The 19,942-nt window shown below is 44.0% G+C and overlaps 2 protein-coding genes across 2 annotated transcripts; both read left to right on the forward strand.

The window, feature by feature from the left end:
* Window positions 1-130: 130 nt before the first annotated feature.
* Window positions 131-9,568, forward strand: alkbh3 (alkB homolog 3, alpha-ketoglutarate dependent dioxygenase). Its single transcript, XM_062548282.1, has 10 exons — window positions 131-225; window positions 2,062-2,162; window positions 2,261-2,328; window positions 2,419-2,453; window positions 3,226-3,273; window positions 3,629-3,732; window positions 5,872-5,960; window positions 6,342-6,551; window positions 7,127-7,225; window positions 8,905-9,568. Exons 2-10 carry the CDS (start codon window positions 2,072-2,074, stop codon window positions 8,980-8,982), a joined length of 822 nt encoding a protein of 273 aa, XP_062404266.1. The 5' UTR covers window positions 131-225; window positions 2,062-2,071; the 3' UTR covers window positions 8,983-9,568.
* A 6,235-nt stretch (window positions 9,569-15,803) lies between these two features.
* c10h11orf96 (chromosome 10 C11orf96 homolog) lies at window positions 15,804-17,325 on the forward strand. Its single transcript, XM_062548328.1, has one exon. The coding sequence runs from the start codon at window positions 16,188-16,190 to the stop codon at window positions 16,557-16,559; it is 372 nt and encodes a 123-aa protein (XP_062404312.1). The 5' UTR covers window positions 15,804-16,187; the 3' UTR covers window positions 16,560-17,325.
* Window positions 17,326-19,942: the final 2,617 nt, after the last annotated feature.

Here is a 19,942-nt window from a genome sequence, read left to right on the forward strand (position 1 = left end):
ATCAAATGAATAGAGGGCAAGCGAGTAGGAGATATTAGAGCCCAGATATCTATCTAAAAATGGATGAGGCTACGAAGATCGCGTAGGAACCTTTATGGTCCAGTTTCTTTTGCTATGGGACTTATTTTCCGGCGCACCAGTCGCTGGTACAAGCCAGCAGTAGACCTACCAATCTTTCGGCTACCTGTCTGAGATTGAGAGATCCTCTCAAAATCACGTCAACACGTAAGTCATGGGGAGGCACAGTCTTAACTGTCTTACATTTTAAGTGTAGCTTGCATCAAGTTATCTTAACTTTGCAGCGGGTGACTTGAAACTCGTTATTCTACCTATCAAGGTGCTACGTCGCCCCGCTGCTGTGGTGTGTATCAGGATGGTGTCTTAGGTTAGGTAACTTAACAAGGTATTGATATATTTGTTAACATTTAAGGTAGGTGTAGATGGATATATTAGCTATTCAACATATTTGATTGGATTAGCCAGCGTTATAAGGTGTGTAATTCCAGCAAGTATTTGTTATGCAGTTAAATTATTCCCATAGCCTACAATCTCCTGTCTGTACAGGCCACCCATGATGATTCCTGCGTGCTTTTACCCCCTGTAACAATATACAGAGAATAAACACGCATCCTTGATGTGTGTGTTGACATAACTGGTTTTGTTTCATTTTCTGGTTCTAATTATCTTGTCAAGGTAATGAGCTTTTCCACACTTCCTTTGTGCTGTTGAAGTTGATTTCGCCTTAAAGAGCACAATCACAAACATTAGCCCCAACCAGGCTCTCAATAAAGGGAGAGTTTACAGAGACAAGACTTAGTTTTCTTTAAGGCATTTTTAACAACATAAACCCACATTGTTATTGGGCAAAACCCTAACCTAACCTGTTGTGGCTCCAACATTCCTGTGATAGGAGCTTACACTTCTGACAGACAGTCAGAAACATTTCGCTGGGGTTGGGGTAATAAAACATGTTTACAGGACTCTAGCTCATAGCTCATACAGCTTTATGCTGGGTTGGCAGGTAAGAGAGTGGCACCTGTCACAGATAACCCAACAGTCTTTGAAACTTGAAAGTCTTGAAAGTCTGCATATTCAAGCAATCAATTATGTTTAAGTATGTATAAGTTGGTGTTAAGATTTTATTGTCTAACCCCCGGCTTTTAGATGTACGGTCCTCCCCTCCATAAGTATTGGAACACTTGCTAAAGTTGACTATAAAGAGGAATATAAAATCATCTTTTGGAAGTTGATCATAATGCCTTAAATGAAAAAATGAAGAAATGTCCAACCTTTAAGGACATCAATTTTCTTTGTAAATTAATAATGTATCATAAATGAAAATACATGTTTTCCTTAAAATACAGAGGTCATAAGTATTGGAACGCCTATGTTGACCCTATGTGTTAAAATTCCCATAGAGGCAGGCATATTTTAATTTTTTTATCTTTGAAATGCCAATTATTTCATGGATCCAGGACAATATGCACCTTGATTAAATCCCCTTGGCCTTTGGAATTAAAATAACCCCACATAATCACATTATACCCTTCACCACACCAAGAGATTGGCATGGTTTTATTTCATTTAGCCTATTAGCTGGTTTGAATTGCATTGAGCTCAATGAGAATGAAACCAGCTAATAGGCTAACTGAAATAAAACCATGTCTTTATACGTGCCTCTCATGTAAAGTTTATACGTCCTCCCTCGCTCCTCGGGCCTCGATCCTCACTGATCTACATAAAGAATTATGGGGCAGCAACAACGATAGACTATCCCTTCGTCTATCTTTCTTTATGTAGATCAGTGAGGATCGAGGCCCGAGGAGCGAGGGAGGACGTATAAACTTTATATGAGAGGCACCCAGTGTCTTTAGCATGTGTGAAGATGAGCTTCATAATGTCTCAATGTTGCCTCTGGGTGGCAGCATTGACCTGCCTGAGAGAGTGTACTATAACGATTGATAGATTGTTATTGTTGTTTGTTATTGTTATTGTTGTTTGTCTTGTTATTTTCAGAATGAGAAAAGTTAGGTGAAAGTAATGAGTATGAATTCTCCACAGTGATTCTCTCATGGGAGATAAACGCCAGCGGGCAAGAGTCCAAGGCAGCTGGGCTAAACCAGCGATCAGACCAGCAGCTGCCAAACCCAGTAGCCCTGCAGGTAAACAGAGGGACAGAATCCACCTCTGGATGCTTCAGTGTGGTTTTATAATGAAGTATGGGATTACATAGGTATGTGATCTATGAGTTATGCCTCAGGTCCCTGTCCTGGATCTACATCATGGAAAGCAGGGCCACGGACATATGAATTTCAGCAGCCATCCAAGGTAATAACTGATTTATTCTGGCCTTTAACACACAGCAAACTTTTAGACCTGGATTAGACACTGTCTATCTTTTCTCTCCATGTCACACAGCCCATTCGAGACATTCCTGAGGAGAAAGTTATTGAGTAAGTAGGCTACCAAATACAGAAATTGTCCTTGAATTCTTAAGAAAGATCATCATTCTTTTATGAAAGCAACAGAATTTATATAGCAGCTGTTTGATTTGATACAAGTTTGATCAATGGGTCAATTATGACAAATCCTAATGCTAATTTTGTGCAAGTTAAAAGAAACAAAACCGTATGAATACCATATTAACTGACCCCCTGTATTAACCTCATATCGGAAGAAATTTTGCTAAATCAAGGTATAAGCCGCGGCTAATAGTCAGGAAATTACGGTACTGCATGTAACATGTTAATGGGTCCTAATATACAATAAATGAATTTGATATTTAACAGTATTTGATAGTTTGTGTAGATCACTACATATGAAATGTTTGTCAAAGGCATAAAAACACAATATAACCTTTACTCTTGTGTAGATGTTACATTTATACAAACGAGTGCTTCAGGCATTAGTTGTCAAACTGTTGAGATCAAGACCTGCAAAATATTATCTTTCAATTATGCCCTTAGCATCTTATCTCTATACGTCACAGTCAACACTACACTAACCTGGATTGTCAGCAGTACACCCACCATGTATGAAGTCAGCCAGAGCAGATGAATGGTCCGACACACACACACACACACACACACACACACACACACACGCACACAAACACAAACATGCACACAGATGGACAGATTTCTGTCTTTATTGTTAGATGCACAGATGTAATATTCTTATCCGACTTTAAACGATGCCCCATTGCTTATTCTTTTCCTTTCCCAGGAGATCTGGGGTGTACGACATCAGTCACAGTCCATCAGGAGTGTCCCAGTAAGTGTGTTATTTCTTTCCCTGAGACTTCTTGAGAGAATTGGTGAAGAGAACAGGACCACTTAAATCCTCAGTTTAATTTCCCCCATTAAAGCCTCATTAAGGCATCGTCCCATTGCGCCAGTAAGTCAAGTGGAGATGAAGTGAACATTGGAGAGCTCTAGCTTTTTGTCTTTATGAGAGTTTATAGATCCCAATTCTCATCTGAACACCAGTACACTCGTACCTGCCAAAATACCATGCCGACGTTACTGTGGTTCACTGTTCTCTGGTCTTGTCTGTAATCTGCCCTGCTCTATGGCTGTGTCCCCTAGCCTCCCATCGTGTGTGTTCTGACTGGTGTGTCTCTGCACAGGCTCCGGCTGTTCACTGATTTCCTCCAGCAGGAGGAGGCAGACTGGACGTTCAGTACTCTCCTTGCTGAACTTCCCTGGTCACAAAAGACCAACTCCAGGCAAGGTCAGTGGATGGCCCTCACTCACAAGGAACCTGTGGATGCTTTGACCTTTTCTTTTTTGTCTTGAACTGAACTGAACTTTTATTTCCATTTTCTGTGTGTTGCATTTTCTGTGTCGGGGCGCTAATTGAAATGCTGGGCAAAGGGCAAATATGCAAAATCTCTTTGCAAATTTAATACCATGAGAAAGATCCTAAGCACAAACAGCGGTGGGTTAGCTAAAAGCTGTCTTAGCTACATGATGCCATCAGTTCATGCACAAGAACTTTGCTCATAGTCTGACTTTGTACTTTGCACCAGCATTTTAATTAGGGTCCGCAGTCTTGTTCGGTAGTCATAGTTTGATGATGCGTCCGTTGCATTGCCTAAATCTGTGCGTGCATCCATTGGTTGTCGTTGTGATCCTACATGTTCAATTTCATGTGATCACAAGATATTGGTGATTGAAGTACCTGACTTTTGCATTCAGATCTGGCTAGATGGTAGTTGTTTGAACTGTTGTGTTTGTATGATGATTGAATCTCATGCAGGTTAATGCCATAGTTCTGGCAGTCTCTCAGTTCAAGTACCAGAAGACTTTGTGCATGAACGTTGTCATCCTTTACTGTGTGAATACTTACAATTGTCAAAACAACAATTGACTAAATTAAAGATTTCATCGTAAAGTTATATGTATGAGTATCTAAAGCGACATTGTAGATTTTTATGACTATATGATTACATGATCATGTGAAGAATTGATAAACACACACCCTAAGACTAGCTTTTGTACTCTGGATCAGAAACCTGTCATAAATGTGATTGATTGCAGTGTTTACAACAATCATCCAGTAGATTGCTGAAATACAGCACTTCAGTTTGCAAGCTCACAACACAAACACTGAAATATCTCTTTCGCATTTTGTAATTGCCAGAGTCATTTAATGCAACCCCAGGGTCTCTAGCGAACTTTGCTCAATGATGCCTTTTCCCAAGTGGTGTCTATTGAGCAAGGCGACAGATCAAGCCAGCATGGACTAAACTTTTGACTTATTTCGAGCAAATGAGAAAATAAGAGGCATAGGCAGTACTTTCTATAGCTTTGAACACGCAAGTGAACAGAATCTCTGCATGTTTTTCGATTCGTTCATGACATGAGCTTTACATAATGTCCGTCGAAAATACTAGGAGGGGAGTAGTGTAAGAGCCGACTAAGTTTGGAGTTCCAAATGTCCGGTTATGTTGTTCAGATATACAACCCAACCGCGTGATATCTGCAGAACATACCTCACTTACTTGTAGCTTATGTAAGACTAGAGGCTTTTTTTACAGAATGTATGAGCCAGGACTTGATGTGTCATTTTGTAAACCACCGTGATGCCGGCCTTCTGAAAAAACTAATGATGGCCCGATTTTCCTGCATTTAGTCAAAGTAAACACATCCAACTGTGTTGACCGTCTGTCATCTGCATTCAAACACTTGAGAGAGCCCAAACGAGGGAGACCAAAAAGAGAGCAGCTCTGACTCACTCTTTCCAGTCCTTTAAGTGTGTGCCATGTCACTCCAGACCTATTTATCAATTCCCTCTGGGGTAGCCCGACATATTTTACCAAGGGTTTCTGCCAGGCCCAAAATTCATCACATCTCACACAAACATTTGCTTTGGAGGTAAAAATGGGCCTGATTCTGTTTTAGGAATGCCCGTGTTTTGATTTGCATCTTTTTCTTTTTTCTTCTGCGTCCATCATTGATATCACATGAGGAGGAAGGAGACGTCCGTGCTTGGGGCTTGTTGCCTCTTTTGGAGTTAGTTTTGGGTAGCGGATTATGTGTGGGATCCAGGCGCATTTAACTGCTGCCAAGGGCTCACTTGCAGAGCATGGGAAGTGGGGCTGGCTATTCACAGTCTCCTCAGTTGGCTGGGGCATACTGGTACAAGGCCTTCAGGGAGTGAATAGAGCAGTGGTCTCTGCTGTGAAAAGAGTGTGCAAAGATGGCCTTGCCACAAGTGGTGCTTCTGATTGATGAAAGGCACTTATGAAAGTCAAACTCATACAGAAAGACACACACACACACACACACACACACACACACACCCAAGCACATGCACACACACAGATGTTAACATGCTGTTGATCTATAACCTAACCATCTGTTACAGGAGAGTCCTATGTAGAGCCTAGACTGACGTGCTGGTATGGAGAACTGCCTTACACCTACTCTAACTCCACCATGCAGGCCAATGCAGAGGTACTCCACACTCTTGCAGTCTTCTCTTCTTTCTTTCTATCTTTTCTTTGTGTCTTGAGCAGTCCTCTAATTCAGATCATTTTTAAAGAGACCAGCTTAGTTATAATCAGTACAAATAGGTCACATTCGCTTTCAGGATGTACTGTTAATACTTCCTAATGGTATGATCCTCTGATTGTGCCCTGGTCTTCAGATACTTATCTTGCATTTCCTACATCCTGCTGACCTTCTTCCCTCCTCCATACACTACTTTGTGTTTTTCCTCATTTCTCTCTCTCTCTCTCTCTCTCTCTCTCTCTCTCTCTCTCTCTCTCTCTCTCTCTCTCTCTCTCTCTCTCTCTCTCTCTCTCCCCCCCCCCCCCCCCCCCCTTACTCTTGTAGTGGCACCCAGTGCTGAGCAGTTTGCGAGCCTCCGTTGAGAGACACAGCGGTCGGTCCTTCAACTCCCTCTTGTGTAACCTGTACCGCGACGGCAGGGACAGCATCGCCTGGCACTCGGACAACGAGCGCTCGCTGGGCCCGCGGCCCACCATCGCCTCCCTCAGCCTGGGCGACACGCGCATCTTCAGCCTCCGCAAGCAGCCTCCTCCGGTGCGCTGTGTGTGTGTGTGTGTGTGTGTGTGTGTGTGTGTGTGTGTGTGTGTGTGTGTGTGTGTGTGTGTGTGTGTGTGTGTGTGTGTGTGTGTGTGTGTGTGTGTGTGTGTGTGTGTGTGTGTGTGTGTGTGTGTGTGTGTGTGTGTGTGTGTGTGTGTGTGTGTGTGTGTGTGTGTGTGTGTGGTGGGACTTGGTGGTGGGAGAGGAGAGCAGTTGTGATAGATGGGCCGGATCTGGCGGGGCTGTGGAGTACACAGAGAGGACGGCTTGTTTCTGCAGAGACGGCTGCTACAACCTGATTTGCCCTCAGTGTGAACTTTGTAGTACATGTTCACACTGTTCATGTTTTGGTGTGTGTGTGTGTGTGTTTCTGTTTGTCTGTGTGGGTTCACATACACTTATATATAAATATATTGCCTCTATTACTTAGCTCATAATCCCAAAGCCTTCTTCAAACAAATGTGTGTTTGCCAGGAAAGATGATATGATTGTGTGTATGTGTGTGTGTGTGTGTGTGTGTGCGTGTGTGTGTGCGTGTGTGTGGATGACGTGCGTGCACATGTGTGACGCAGGCGGAGAATGGTGACTACACGTATGTGGAGCGGCTGAGGATCCCCTTGGCCCACGGCTCCCTGCTGATGATGGAGGGCTGCACTCAGGACGACTGGCAGGTACGACACACACACAGCCCTCACATACACACCGTTACATAAACCAGCCTCAGCACTGCAGGCCGTCCTTACATAAGGCAGCGCGCAGAATGATTAAACCGCTAACATTTCCAAATAGCAGTATTTAAGTGCTAAGTCTTGTTATATTTATAACATTAGTTCTATGTCTATAACAAATATGTACATTCTTTACATTGCGCTTACTTATCAACCGCTGCTGACATGAGAGATTAGATGACTACATTAACAACTTTACAAAACCAGTGTACATCAAGCAGTGTATCTTCAGTTCTTACAGAGCTGTATCTTGTGGATGAAGAAAAAACGTTGCACGTGCATTGCGTTCTGCTTGTAGGTTGGCAAATGCATTACTTTCAGCATTTCATCGTACAGGAAGCACAGTACTTCCGAGCTGCAGTACAATAACAAGAAGAACCCATGTAGGCGTCAGAGTCCTTGATGGCAGCCCCTCCATTTGAAAAGACTGCTCTTCCTAGCCTGCTGGCTATTATGGCAGCAGATTTGCAGTATGGTCACAGAGTGCTGGGGAAGGTAATGTTCCTGTTCCCAGCCCTGTGCTCTGGCATACAAGGGTTCTTCCAGGCTTTCTGATTCGTTGATCCTCTCTTCTGAGTTCAGTAGAGACTTTGCACATGTGTGCATTATCGTCATGTTCTGAGTTAAGACACGACATGCTAATGCAAAGGCAGCGTGTCGCGAACGGCTATTAGCGGTGATAGTTTAGATGTCAAAATTAGAAAACAAGAAATATCAACCACGCTATATTTCCCGAGACAGACATTTTGCCACCCTTGTCCCAGTTACAAAACCCGTCTGATGGAAAAGAAACATTTGATGGAAACTCGTCTGATGGAAAAGGAGCATATTGGGACATGGTAGAATGTATTTATAGAAGACATTGCGCTCCCTCAGGTCATTGTGTTCACAGACCGCGTGGACCGCTGTTGATTTGCCGCTCTCGAGTAATGGGCCGCATGCCACAGCAGCACCGCGGCCATTTTTAAAAGTATGCGCTGTCACGGCAGTGGCCCATCAGCTTGCTTTACAGTGTGGGAAAGTAAGATAATCCCCCTGCTTGCATGACAACCCTAAGGTCACTGCTTGTCTAAATGTGAAAAAGCCTGTTGCCATGGGTTTTTGGCCTAGAAAATCGGGTGTTCTAGAGAGAGACTCAGAGCAAGTTGAAAGGTCAAGGGCGTTTTTATGGAGTCAGCTGAATGCCTCGTCCCAGCATGTGCACCTCACGGGCCCCAGCCCCTACCCAGCAGACCGCGTTGGCTGCTTGTAACTCACACCGCAGGGACAGAATAAGCCCCACGGCCTCAGCATGAGCTTGAAGTGTGCACTAAATATTTATTTTACATGCGGGAAAAGTGTTGCGTAACGCAGCCTCTGTGGTTGGCTCAACTTTGGGCTTAAAAGCCTGTTGTCATGTTGTTTGATTCCCTGATGACATCCTGTGGATAAATCCGAAGAAACATGCCCTTTGGTTCTTGTAAGTAAACCATCTTCCACGTTGGGCCGGCATGCTTGAGTCTCCTAGTGCAGACAGTGGAGCAGACAAGCACCTTTGCTCCAGTAGGACGAGCAGAAGAGCAGAAGTCATGCCCAAAATTTGCCCTGAATGTTTGTGCTTGCGTTTGTTTTATCCTGTACAGCATCAAGTGGCCAAAGAATATCACGATCGAGGGCCCCGCATCAACCTCACCTTCCGCACCATCTATCCTGAACCCTAACCGTGCCACCACGTGAAAGAGACGTAGCCTGTGACATCACCAAGTCTGCATCTTGTGGGAGACTGGATAGAGGCAGAAATGAGAAAATCGAAAGCGTTCATCATTCTTCAACCTTCATACGTGCAGGAGCTAAAGGCTACAAAAAGAGTGCCGCTGCCATGCGTCACTAGCAGGCAGAAGGGCCGTGACGGTGGACGAGAGCTCTCGTGAAACAGCAGGGGCACAGGCCTCTTACCGGCATGTGCAAGAAACTCTTACTCTTGGAGAGCGACTTATCAGTAGTGACTCACTGTTGTGGTGACTAACCCCTTACAAGAGATGTTCTGTTTAACTCTGTTGATGTGTGTGTGTTTTGGGGAGATTTGACCGAAAGAGTTTTATTTATTTTCTGAGTTTTCGGTTTACAAGTTCTTAGTCATTGAAATGAGGAGTCTTTAAAATGACTGAAACGTTGTGGATGTTTGGAGAGCACAGCAGTTGTAAAATGTGAAGGAACAGCTAAGTGCTCCATTACCTGAGTTCTATTATCCCAAAGGGATGTTTTGTGATTCAGCTGTAAAAAATAAAGTGCAATTTGTTCACTGGAGTTTCTGGGCCTTTATTTCAGTTTACAGGTAATTAGGTCTGAATAAGAGGTCTGTGCTGTTGTTACTTCTCTGTCCTGTCTACTTTGTTTAGTCAGTGCTTTGGGCCACTCTCCCAGCTTTATAAATGACTTTAATGGACCGCTGCCATGTTGGTAACTCATCTGGTCATGTGATTTGATTGGATGCTTTTTAATAGTTTAAAGTCTTCTATTTGAAGAAATGCTGAAGTATATGTTTCATAAGATGCTATGTGTCATAGAAATTGTAAAGCGATATGAATATTTTTTATTATAGGTGTTGTTATTGAAAGAGGTGTCAAAAGAGTTAATTTTCTGAAATTAGGGCACCGTACAACAAACAACATTAAAAATAGACAAACAAAATTCACTGGCAAACCTAGTGAGGTCAAAACAAACTGAATAGCCAAGTGAGGGAAACACCTGGTGCTTTTACAACTTCATAAGATCAATAAACAAATTGTAGTTTAGTTGTCTGAAAACATGCCACTAAAAATAGTGTTGCCCTAATGAAAGCAGTACTAAGCAGGTTTCTACAATGCTGCGTTGCAGTGTCCACCACAGAATAAAGCAAGATCATACATGTCTCACATGATGCTGTATATCTATAGTTCTTTAGCAATGACTGTTTCCCATAGATTTAATTTGCCGTTCTTGTGTGGGCAACAATTTCACTGGGAGTGAGGCAGTCCCCCTATCTCTCCAGTCTTGCTGGTGTGAACTTGGTAGCCTTTCTCTAATTGAAGTTCAGTCCTTGTATATGCTGGCTGCTTTTCAAATGGGCTGAGTCATGCTGAGGCTCCCGAGGAGCTGATAAAGAGAGGAGAGAGACTTGTGCCCTGTCTCAGCCCACAGCAGGAGGCTGGCAGTCGCTGGCGCTGTCTGGGGAAGAGCGCACCTATTATCTGGCAGGGTCTGCATGGCAACGGCAGAGTACGCACCAAGTGATCCAGGAGAGAAATGCCAAGTCGCCCCTGGTTACTGACGTGACCCGGTTATTACGTACCACTCCTGCCTGTGGGGTGCCTACAGTATCTGGGAGAAATGTGTGAAGTGCTAAATGCAAGTAAATGTTTGTCATGTCAATCAGCGTGTCCTATAGAAATTCGCTTGTCAACATGTGTTTAGTACTCGCTCCTTCTTAGGGGTAGAGTTAGAGTGGTTGAGTGGCTGTCGTTTACAGCCAGCCATCACTAGTAAATACACACACAGCTATGTGCTGGAAACATATACCGTCTTATGTGTTTACACTCTTTCCCGCCATTGCGTGGTTATTCATAGCTTGTCTCTCGAGTGATATCTATTACAAGGTCTGAAGCCTTAAGGTCCTGACCTGGTCTGGCACAGTCAGGAATGCCATCAGGACCCGTCGTCTCACTCTCCCCCTAACTGCAAACCCAAGTGCTGACATTTTCAGATTAGATTCAACTTTAGTGTGCAGAGTCCAAGTGCAGAGACAATAGAATGCAGTGATGGGCCCACACTTGACCGTGTTGACAGTTTCAGAGTGTGCTAACCAAGAGAGCTCTGCACTGAAACCCACGTGGCCTTAATGAGGGCCCCTCTGGTGACGTTGCTAATGGTTCTCTTTCTGGAGAGATGTGTTGTGAAGTTTTAATTAAACTTGTAGTACTCGCCTCTGCATCTTTAAATGCCATTTACACGGCCAAGAACCTTGGCGCTCCCACTGTTGGTCCCTCTGGGCTGACTTGCTCTGGGAAAACAAACTGCGGTGCTGCTCTGGGATGCTGCAGCTCAAGCTGTTTAATGAGATAAATGGCCAGTATTTAGTCCTAATTATTCTTTGTGTGCACGTGAGGCTGAGGAGCAGAGAGAAAGCTTGAACCACGGCTTGACTGAGCTCTCTTGCGCAAGAAGCAGCTTGCCTGTGCCACTGAGTGACTGTTTGTTATCTGAGACGGTATCATGCAAATAGTTCAGATTCTGGTAACTGGCGAGTGGGATTGTTGATAACAAATTCTGTAGTTAACAGTATTGCAGAACACAAGTTGTTGATTGCCGTCAGAGTGGGCTAGTGTTTCTGGGAAAAGCTGGCTCTGTGGCTCTCTTGCCCCTGTTTACGTGCAGAACATGCCTTTGTTAGCTGTGGTGGTCGTATCTAATCGGGCCACCTGTCATCGTGCAAAAGTAGCCACAGGTCCTCTGAGGGTGCAGGCTTCCCGGATCTGCTTTCAGGCCTTACATCAGAATGTCTTCAACCCCAGACCAGTAGCAGAGTGTAGACAACAGGCTCATTGTCAAATGCCATCGGACTCAAGAGGCCAGAGCGCAGTGCGCTACTGCCTGGCTCAGTTAAGCCAAGTGGACACATAATGGTTTGGTGTGAGTGTATGTGAGTGCGTGCACGTGCACATTTGATTTAGTGGTGCTGTTCTCAAGGGTCTAGGAAAATAGGCACAGGGCATGTACAGAACGCTTCACTTGTGTACTTTTGCATGTGATTGCATTCTGTTCAGGGGGCCACACTGACAGATTCATCCGGTCATACTTGTTATCCTTTGAGAGTAGATCTCAATTTCCCAAAGGTTGCCCTTTTCTTCTCGACAGCACTTGTAATGCTTGGCAACTCCGCGCAGTACAACCACTGACCATGATGTTTGCAGTGGTGATGTCAGTATAATTCAGCCTTTCATTGACTGTTTATTAAGCTCCTCTCAATGAAAGATTGATATTTAGATGGATACATTCAAAATCAGAGAAGACACGTTAAGACAGAGAACATGTTTCTTTTAAATTTGAGGTCAGCTCACCAAGTAGATTGATGAAGCCATTTTTCAGCTCAAAATTAAAACCTTTTGGAAATACCTTTTGACAGCATAATAAACTAATCAGAAATGTTTTGTGACATTTAAAGTGTAAAGACCAGTGCTGTGAAGTTAGTGTGCTCTGGGCAGCCATGTTTTTTTTTTTTTTTTTTTTTTAAATAACTTCGTTATGATCCCATCAGACCATTGGTGGCGGTATAAATAAGTTGGATTACACATGAGACAGTTTGACCATGAACATAAAAGTCACTTAACATATTCAAACATCAGAAAGCTCATAGAACAATCCCAGATATGATCAGAATTCACATGGGAGTATGTGGTCTTGGTGTTAGAGTATTTTTAATGTGACATGTTATGAAGATCGATTGCGCATCGTGGGAAGAGCCTCCCTATAAATACCACTGGCTTTCTCACCCCCTTGGTGTTTTCTGTGGCAAATCCCGAGGGTCATCATCTATTCCCACAAGGACCTATTTTTTACTGCCTCCAGTCCTGTCATGTAGAGGGCATCTAATCATGCCAATGAGAAAAACATGTGTGGATCCCCACACTGCACTCAACTATTTGGCCTGGCTCTCACAAGTAAACACAACTTTTGTGTCACATTCGGTCGAAAGATCTGTTACAATTCTCTCCCCTTTGAGGCCTTTTCAAAAGCCTCTGTGTGTTTAGTGTCACCTTCAGATATTCTCTTTGGCATGCTATGTTACTCACCTCAATACCCCTCGGCAACTCACTTTCATGTTGGCTGAAATGGCAGACCATTGCACTCCTGTAGAAGAATGTGTCAGTGTGTGCATTTGATGGTACAATGGTGCTAGTTCCTAGAACAAATATATTGCTTCTATTTATACATCTGATGTCACAACAACATGAAATACGTTTTAAAATAGGTCTAAAATCTTTGGGAAAAGCTTGTTAGTTCTTGACTTTGACCTACTTTCGATTCTGTTTACATCACATGCTGCTACTCAGATGGGGGCTTGGGTGTGCAGCTGTTTTGTTGTGACATTCACCAGACGAGCACAACCATAACCAAGGAAGCAGTTCTGACATTTTCGTGGTGCTTCATTGCCGTAGGCCTGTACACAGCAGGGGAAGTCTTTACCCCTGTTCTTACCTAACAGTTTCCACTAACCTCAGTTTTCAATCTAAGGTTCTCTCAGCACTGTCGCTGCAACCTTGGAACTGTCGTGACATAACAAGAGAGACAACCAAGCTCCAATCCCTCCAACTATGAAACTCTACCTCTGGCAACTGTTGCCACTCAACCTTGAGTCCCAGTAACAATCGGAATGGAAAGTGAAAATCAAGACGGTTCATTCATTAAGGCAAGGCCAGCGTCCATGCGGTAGCTTCACCTCTGGGTGAGATCCCATAATGCCGTATGGCCTGTAGATCTGAGGTCACGTTATAGCAGGAGGCTATATGCGGCACCAGCTGAAATCCTTGAAGCCTTGGGGGTGCTCAGTGTAAGGTCTGTCTTTGGTACGTCTGCTAAAGTTAGCAGGCTAATTCAATAAAACCTCCCTCTCATCTATCAAGGAAGAGCCAGCTGTCAATGGTCTTGAGTCTAGGAAGACTGGAATTGGCCTTAATGCATCACACTGTCTGACAACATCAACATGAAAGTGAAGAATATGTCTTTTTGTGTCATAGTTGTGTAATAATTATTGCTTATATGAAAAAAATATATGATGTACTGTATACAAGCGCATATAAAAAAAATATTTTAATATTGTGGAAAAGTCCATTTCCCTGCCCAGACTGAGAGATTAACGGCTCAGAAAACCATTACTGTACTTGATTATCTGATTAGATCTCCTCTCAAGTCACAATTTCTGCATTATAATTTCTTTATTCTAATATTTTGATATATTAGATTTTTGATTTACATGAGCTGTTCTGAACTTTAATCATCAAGATCAAAATACTTAAGTAAAAAAAAACATATAAAAAAAGGCTTGAAATATTTCACTTTAGGTGTAAACAATCTAAAATTTAAGAAAGTTTCACTTTTCAAACGAGAAGAAATTTCAAATAAATGTTTTGCCCTCACTGTGAGAATAAAAGAGAGGATGCAGACAAGCCTCTCTCTCTCTCTCTCTCTTTCTCTCTCTCAGTGTCTGGCCTGACCTGTCTATATGACCTCCCAAGTGAATAATAAAAACAGAGGCCAGTGGAAGGCTTAGAATGAAGCACATGAAGCAGACCTGAGTGGGTTTCATTACAGGCTCTCTTCCCGGACTGACTAGCGCAGGGCGGTTATTACGGTCCATCCGGTGAGGGCTGGTCATAGTAAGGGAGCCCCGAGGGGGGCAACGAGGTGTCATGTGATGTCACCCAAACCTGAGGGTGAGCGGAGTGACATTGTTGCGGAGCGCCAGAAATAGACGGGGAGCGGCATTCGCACAGGCACGTCAGCACACACCCCGTTCACCGCAAGGGCTGATGGGAAGGGTTGGCACGTATGGTGACCCGGGTCTCCTTCCAGCACTCTTGCAGGGTTATCCTCGGAATGCGTGACAAAAACAGGAACGGTTCCTCTCACATCACGTCACCCCTTCTGCCTGGCAGTAAAATGACTGGTGAAGGTTTTACCTCAGCAGGCAAACATGCACTCCACGTTTGACATGGTTCGGCCTCTAACCTTTGGTGATAATTATAGACATAGGTAACATGGTGATATGGATTGATGATGGTAATGGTGGTCGTCACTGGTGTTGCTGATACTGATGATGACAGACACACTAATTAAGCCTCTGACAGAGTCTGATTATGTTGATACTCTCACTCTGGTTGACATGACAACAGCCTCATCCTTGCCCCTCCCCCTTGAGATGCTGTATTCATTTTTAGTTTTGAGTTTGTTCTTCCATGTATCCATGATCCAATTTTTTGTTCTATCAGCAAATAAGGGTCATATGCGCTATGAAATGGTGTTGATTCCACTGTCTACTGTTGTGATGAATTCAGTCAAGGTTCTTGACTGATTATGAATTGATGTTGTTTCAGAGACCTTGTCTGAACCGTGCATACTCTTCCCTGTCCTTGTACGGCCCAGTGTGTAGGTGTATTGTTGTGCAAATGTGAGTGCTTTATCTTTGCATATTTGTGTGATTCCTTATCTTGAAATGTCACCATAGGCATACATTATCTCCAACAGTTACCTATTCCTCTGAAAATGTGGGTGTGTTTATGTTACCTCTCTCTCTCTCCGTCTCTCCCTCTCTCCGTCCCCCGGTTTCCTTCTATGTGGCTGGTGTTTATTTAAGGGGGCTGATCGTGGTTGACTGGTATGGCAGCAGGAACGGTGACTGAAGTTAAAGGAGGGGCCAGCAGAGCGAGGGAGGGAGGGGGGTGGGGGGTTAGTGGAAAGTGAGCAGCTATAAAAGCGAGAGCTGGAACCATTGGCAGCAGAAGCACTCGCAGGCAGACGCAAAAACCCAGCGCTCGGAGTCAGCAGCAGCAAAAGCAGCAGCAAAAGCAGCAGCAGCAGCAGCAGCAGCAGCGACCAGGAGGAAAACTCAGACTCACAGAGGGCTCAGCCACTGACGACAACAGCACAGTGTTTTGCCACAGGCACATGTGCGCAGACCGGCACAGACACAGCGTGCTGCACCAGAGCGAACCAGGATATTTTTTCAGACCTCTGCATTCTCCCGTTTGACGTGAAGCTGTCTACGGACACTCAGCCCCAAAAGGCCGCTACGACAGAGGAGGGAACAGAGAGAGACCTGCAGGCTCTTTGCAAGAAGGAGCTACTGGCGTCGCCGACGAACCCAGCGCACCCCGCGTCCACGCCGCCACACATGGCCGCCCGTCAGATGGAGGTGGTGGGCTTCCCCGCGCTGCCCGCCCACCTGCTGGCCTCCACCATGGAGGAGTTCCCCCAGCAGCTGCCCGTGCCCAAGGGCCCCGCGCGCGGACGCAGCCGGCCCCGCCGGCCCCGCGAGGCGCGCTTCAAGACGCAGCCCGTCACCTTCGCCGAGATCGCCGAGGTGGAGGAGGAGGGCGTCTCGCCGCTGGAGGAGGAGCGCGCGCGACGCTCCTTCCTGCAGTCCCTGGAGAGCCTGCGGCGGAGCACCCAGACGCTGCACCACGGACCCCCGGCCCGCGCCGCCCACTCCTCCACCCCCACACAGGCCAGCCTGGACTCCAGCGACTCCGACTCGGCACACTGAGAAGAGGCCCTGGACCCGGAGCAGGAGTGATGAGGAGCAGGACACACAGATGAACTTTTAGCTCCTCTCCTTGGACTGGACATTTCTCCTATGTGCGTAGATTCTTTGCTGTCACATGATATATGAATATATATACATATCTATGAATAGAACATATCTATAGTCTTGACATGCATCTGATGCATTCTCAACCAAACTCCTCCAGCAGAGTGACAGTATTTGGCTGACTGGATACCACTGCTTGGCAAGAGCTAATTGTAGCTTGTAAGATGTGACACAGTCATAGTACCACTTTAATTCCTCATATATTCCTTTATTTTTACTGTGTAAAGCATTTTGAACTTGAAGCAGGGCTTGAAAGTTGATCTAAGTATTTGTTTTTTGAAAACAATGAAGAATTTCTGTTTTGTTTTTTTTCACCTTGTGCCTGCTCATAGATTCTTAATCCACACGTCATATGTCCTATTAATGTGGTAAAGAAGTGTCTGGCTCTTGAACTTTCTCTGCAAAGCTCTGATCTCTGGTCCCTCTTCTTTGGTAGCAGAGATGTAAAATTAACTACAGTATGTTTCCAGAAATGAGGTATAATGTTTTAAATGATTGTGATATTTATTTGACTGATTTTAGTTCAATTAGGAAAAAGACACTGTGGACTAGTAAAGTCACTTTTCGTAGATACAGAAGGAAAATGCCTTTATACTTTTTGATTTTAATTTTGTTATCTTTTTACAGTTTCTTATTACTTCAATAAATATTTCCAACTATAGTTTTTGCTGGTCTGGTCTATGCTTGCTTTCAAAGGAGGTGAATTTCATGGTGTTTATGCATGCCGAACGCATAGGGGAGCACGTAAACACTCAAAAGAGACTGACATTCAATGACCCAGAGTGACGTATACAGCTCCATGCATAACTCATGTACAACCTAAACTGACAGGCTACGTACATTGGGAGACCTCTAAACCCCATTAACCTAACCATCCATATGTGTTCTTGTGATTATATGTGAGTGAGTCCAGTTCCTGAGAAATAAGCTGGAGATCCTCATTGGACAGTTCACAAAATCTGGCACAGTTGCCTCCTTGGCTGCAGGGAATATAAAAATAGTCTGACTTGCCTTTCCATCTAGCTGGAGCAGCAAACAAAAATAATTTAATACAAGGAGCACAAACTTGCCCATCCAGTGCCTCTTTGTGTGTGAGTCAGTTGTGACTGTGCAGGTACTGTGAATCTGGTCGTCTGTGGAGTCCACTCAGTATCATGACACTGTATGTCAGAGACAAGGCTTTAAGAGTGACTTGTGCTTGCTCTGTCGCTCCTCTATTTTTCTGACAAATACTGCGTGCCAACAATAAGGCCTTAACAATGGTCACTAATTTCAAATTCGATAGAAAAAAAATGTATTTGTGCTTCATGTTCCGCTGCTCTAGTTTATCTTTTCACCTCTCCCCATTTGCTTGCCTGCAACCTACTTTTCATCCCGTTGCCGTGGTAATGGAGGAATGAAATATGATGTTCGGAAAGTGTCATCAAAACAAAACCCTCTGTTCCGTTTCTGCCAGACTGTCCTGTTGCCTGCCCAGTCATACACATACCCCCCCTCTCTCTCTCTCTCTCTCTCTCTCTCTCTCTCTCTCTGTCTCACACACACACACCACACACACACCTCTCTCCCAAACCTAATGCCACACCATCAATCTTTTTTTTATCTTAATATTCCCTTCTTGGTTTGTTGTGGTTGGCCACTGCAGCTAAAATATGATTGTGATCTTTGGAAAAGACACCATTTATGGAAAAGGTGTGTTACTAGAGCTGTATCTAGTGAACTGCTTCTCTCTGCAATTAAAACATTGTGTTCCAACAGGCTGAGCAAGAAGCAGATGTTTCTTCCATTATATAACCACGCATTACACTGACATGTATTCACTTTCAAGGAAATCTCATGAGCCCTTCAAAGAGAACCACTTGTAGCCTTGGCAGAGTATGAACGTTTCTCAGACAAGGACACAGTGTCACTGCCGGAGGAGAGATTGGCCATTGTGTGGTCTGAATACACCTGCACAACCAGGCAAACAGGTCACATGGACAGTCCATGGTAAACTGACTGATTGTTGATTTAACTAAATGTGTGCGAAACAGATGGAGCTGAAATGCATGCAACACCTACATTTTTGCCTCATCCGTTGTCTATAATGTGTGCATGAATGAAGCATCAACACGTTTGCGTTTTGGCTTCTGACTAGATGCTATAAATAAATGATGCCACTTTCAACCTTATTTGGATAGAAATCTGCAATATTTGTGTAGAAAGTGAACATGAGGTCACATGCACATTCCAACACTATAGAGTGGGTGCTAAGCTCATTCATTAGTGAAAAATTATAAATCATTTGTTAAGATCTGGTTTGGCATGATATTCATCTCACTTCTTTTGGTCTGTATATTTTTCTTTACGCTAACCCATTTGTGATGGCCTGTTAAAATGCGACAAAGTGTGCAATGACATTATCATTATTACTTTGCTAAAACTGTTCAGAAGAAGATAATAAGCGCATCGTAGGATGTGGTTCTGTGATGCGGTGTTGCAGTGTCTGTATACGGCCTGATTGGAGTGTGTTGGGTTTCTGAATCTCTGTCTGACCTACATTTTCCAGTCTCAGAACATCCCTCCTGGGCTTTGGGCCGGAACCAAGAGACTCAAGTCTTCAAATGCAATCCTTTCACTCATGCTTTTTTTATAAACCAGAAATTATCCTCTTTTCTTCCTTCCTTGACATATCCCACCAGTGACATGAATAGGCCGACGGATGATGAACAGAAGGTAACCTAGTTCTTACACTCTCCAAGAGCAAGGTCAGTTCCAGGCCCTGGGTAACAGATATGGGAGTGAACTTTGACAGCCAAATCGTCAAGTAATGAGTATAGGGCAAAAATGTGCCAATAAGTGACAAATGTGACCGTTTAATATGGATCTAGAGAGTTATCCATCATTAAACACACACACACACACACACACACTACTACTGTATGCATTATGGTAAAATGCACTGTCACAGTTTCTCCAGAACAGCAGTAGACAATACACTGTAATGCACTTGAATACAGCAATATCCTCCTGAGACCCGGCCATTCATTTTTGTCCTCTGTAGGGGACATCAGTCTGAGTCTTATAAATGAAATACCATTCATGCCAACTATTCAAATCCTTTTGTACTCTCAAGAGGACATCCCGGGCTTTCTGGTGATACCACAATTATGTGGGTTGGGTTAACAGATTTCACACATTTTATTTTCAAAATGGCGGCTATTGAATTTTTTTCATTTCATGGCAGCAACAGAGGTAATTGACCATTTTTGGTCATTATTATGTGTTTTATTGCACAC

This window comes from Sardina pilchardus, chromosome 10, assembly GCF_963854185.1.
Source record: "Sardina pilchardus chromosome 10, fSarPil1.1, whole genome shotgun sequence".
NCBI classification, from domain to species: Eukaryota; Metazoa; Chordata; class Actinopteri; order Clupeiformes; family Clupeidae; genus Sardina; species Sardina pilchardus.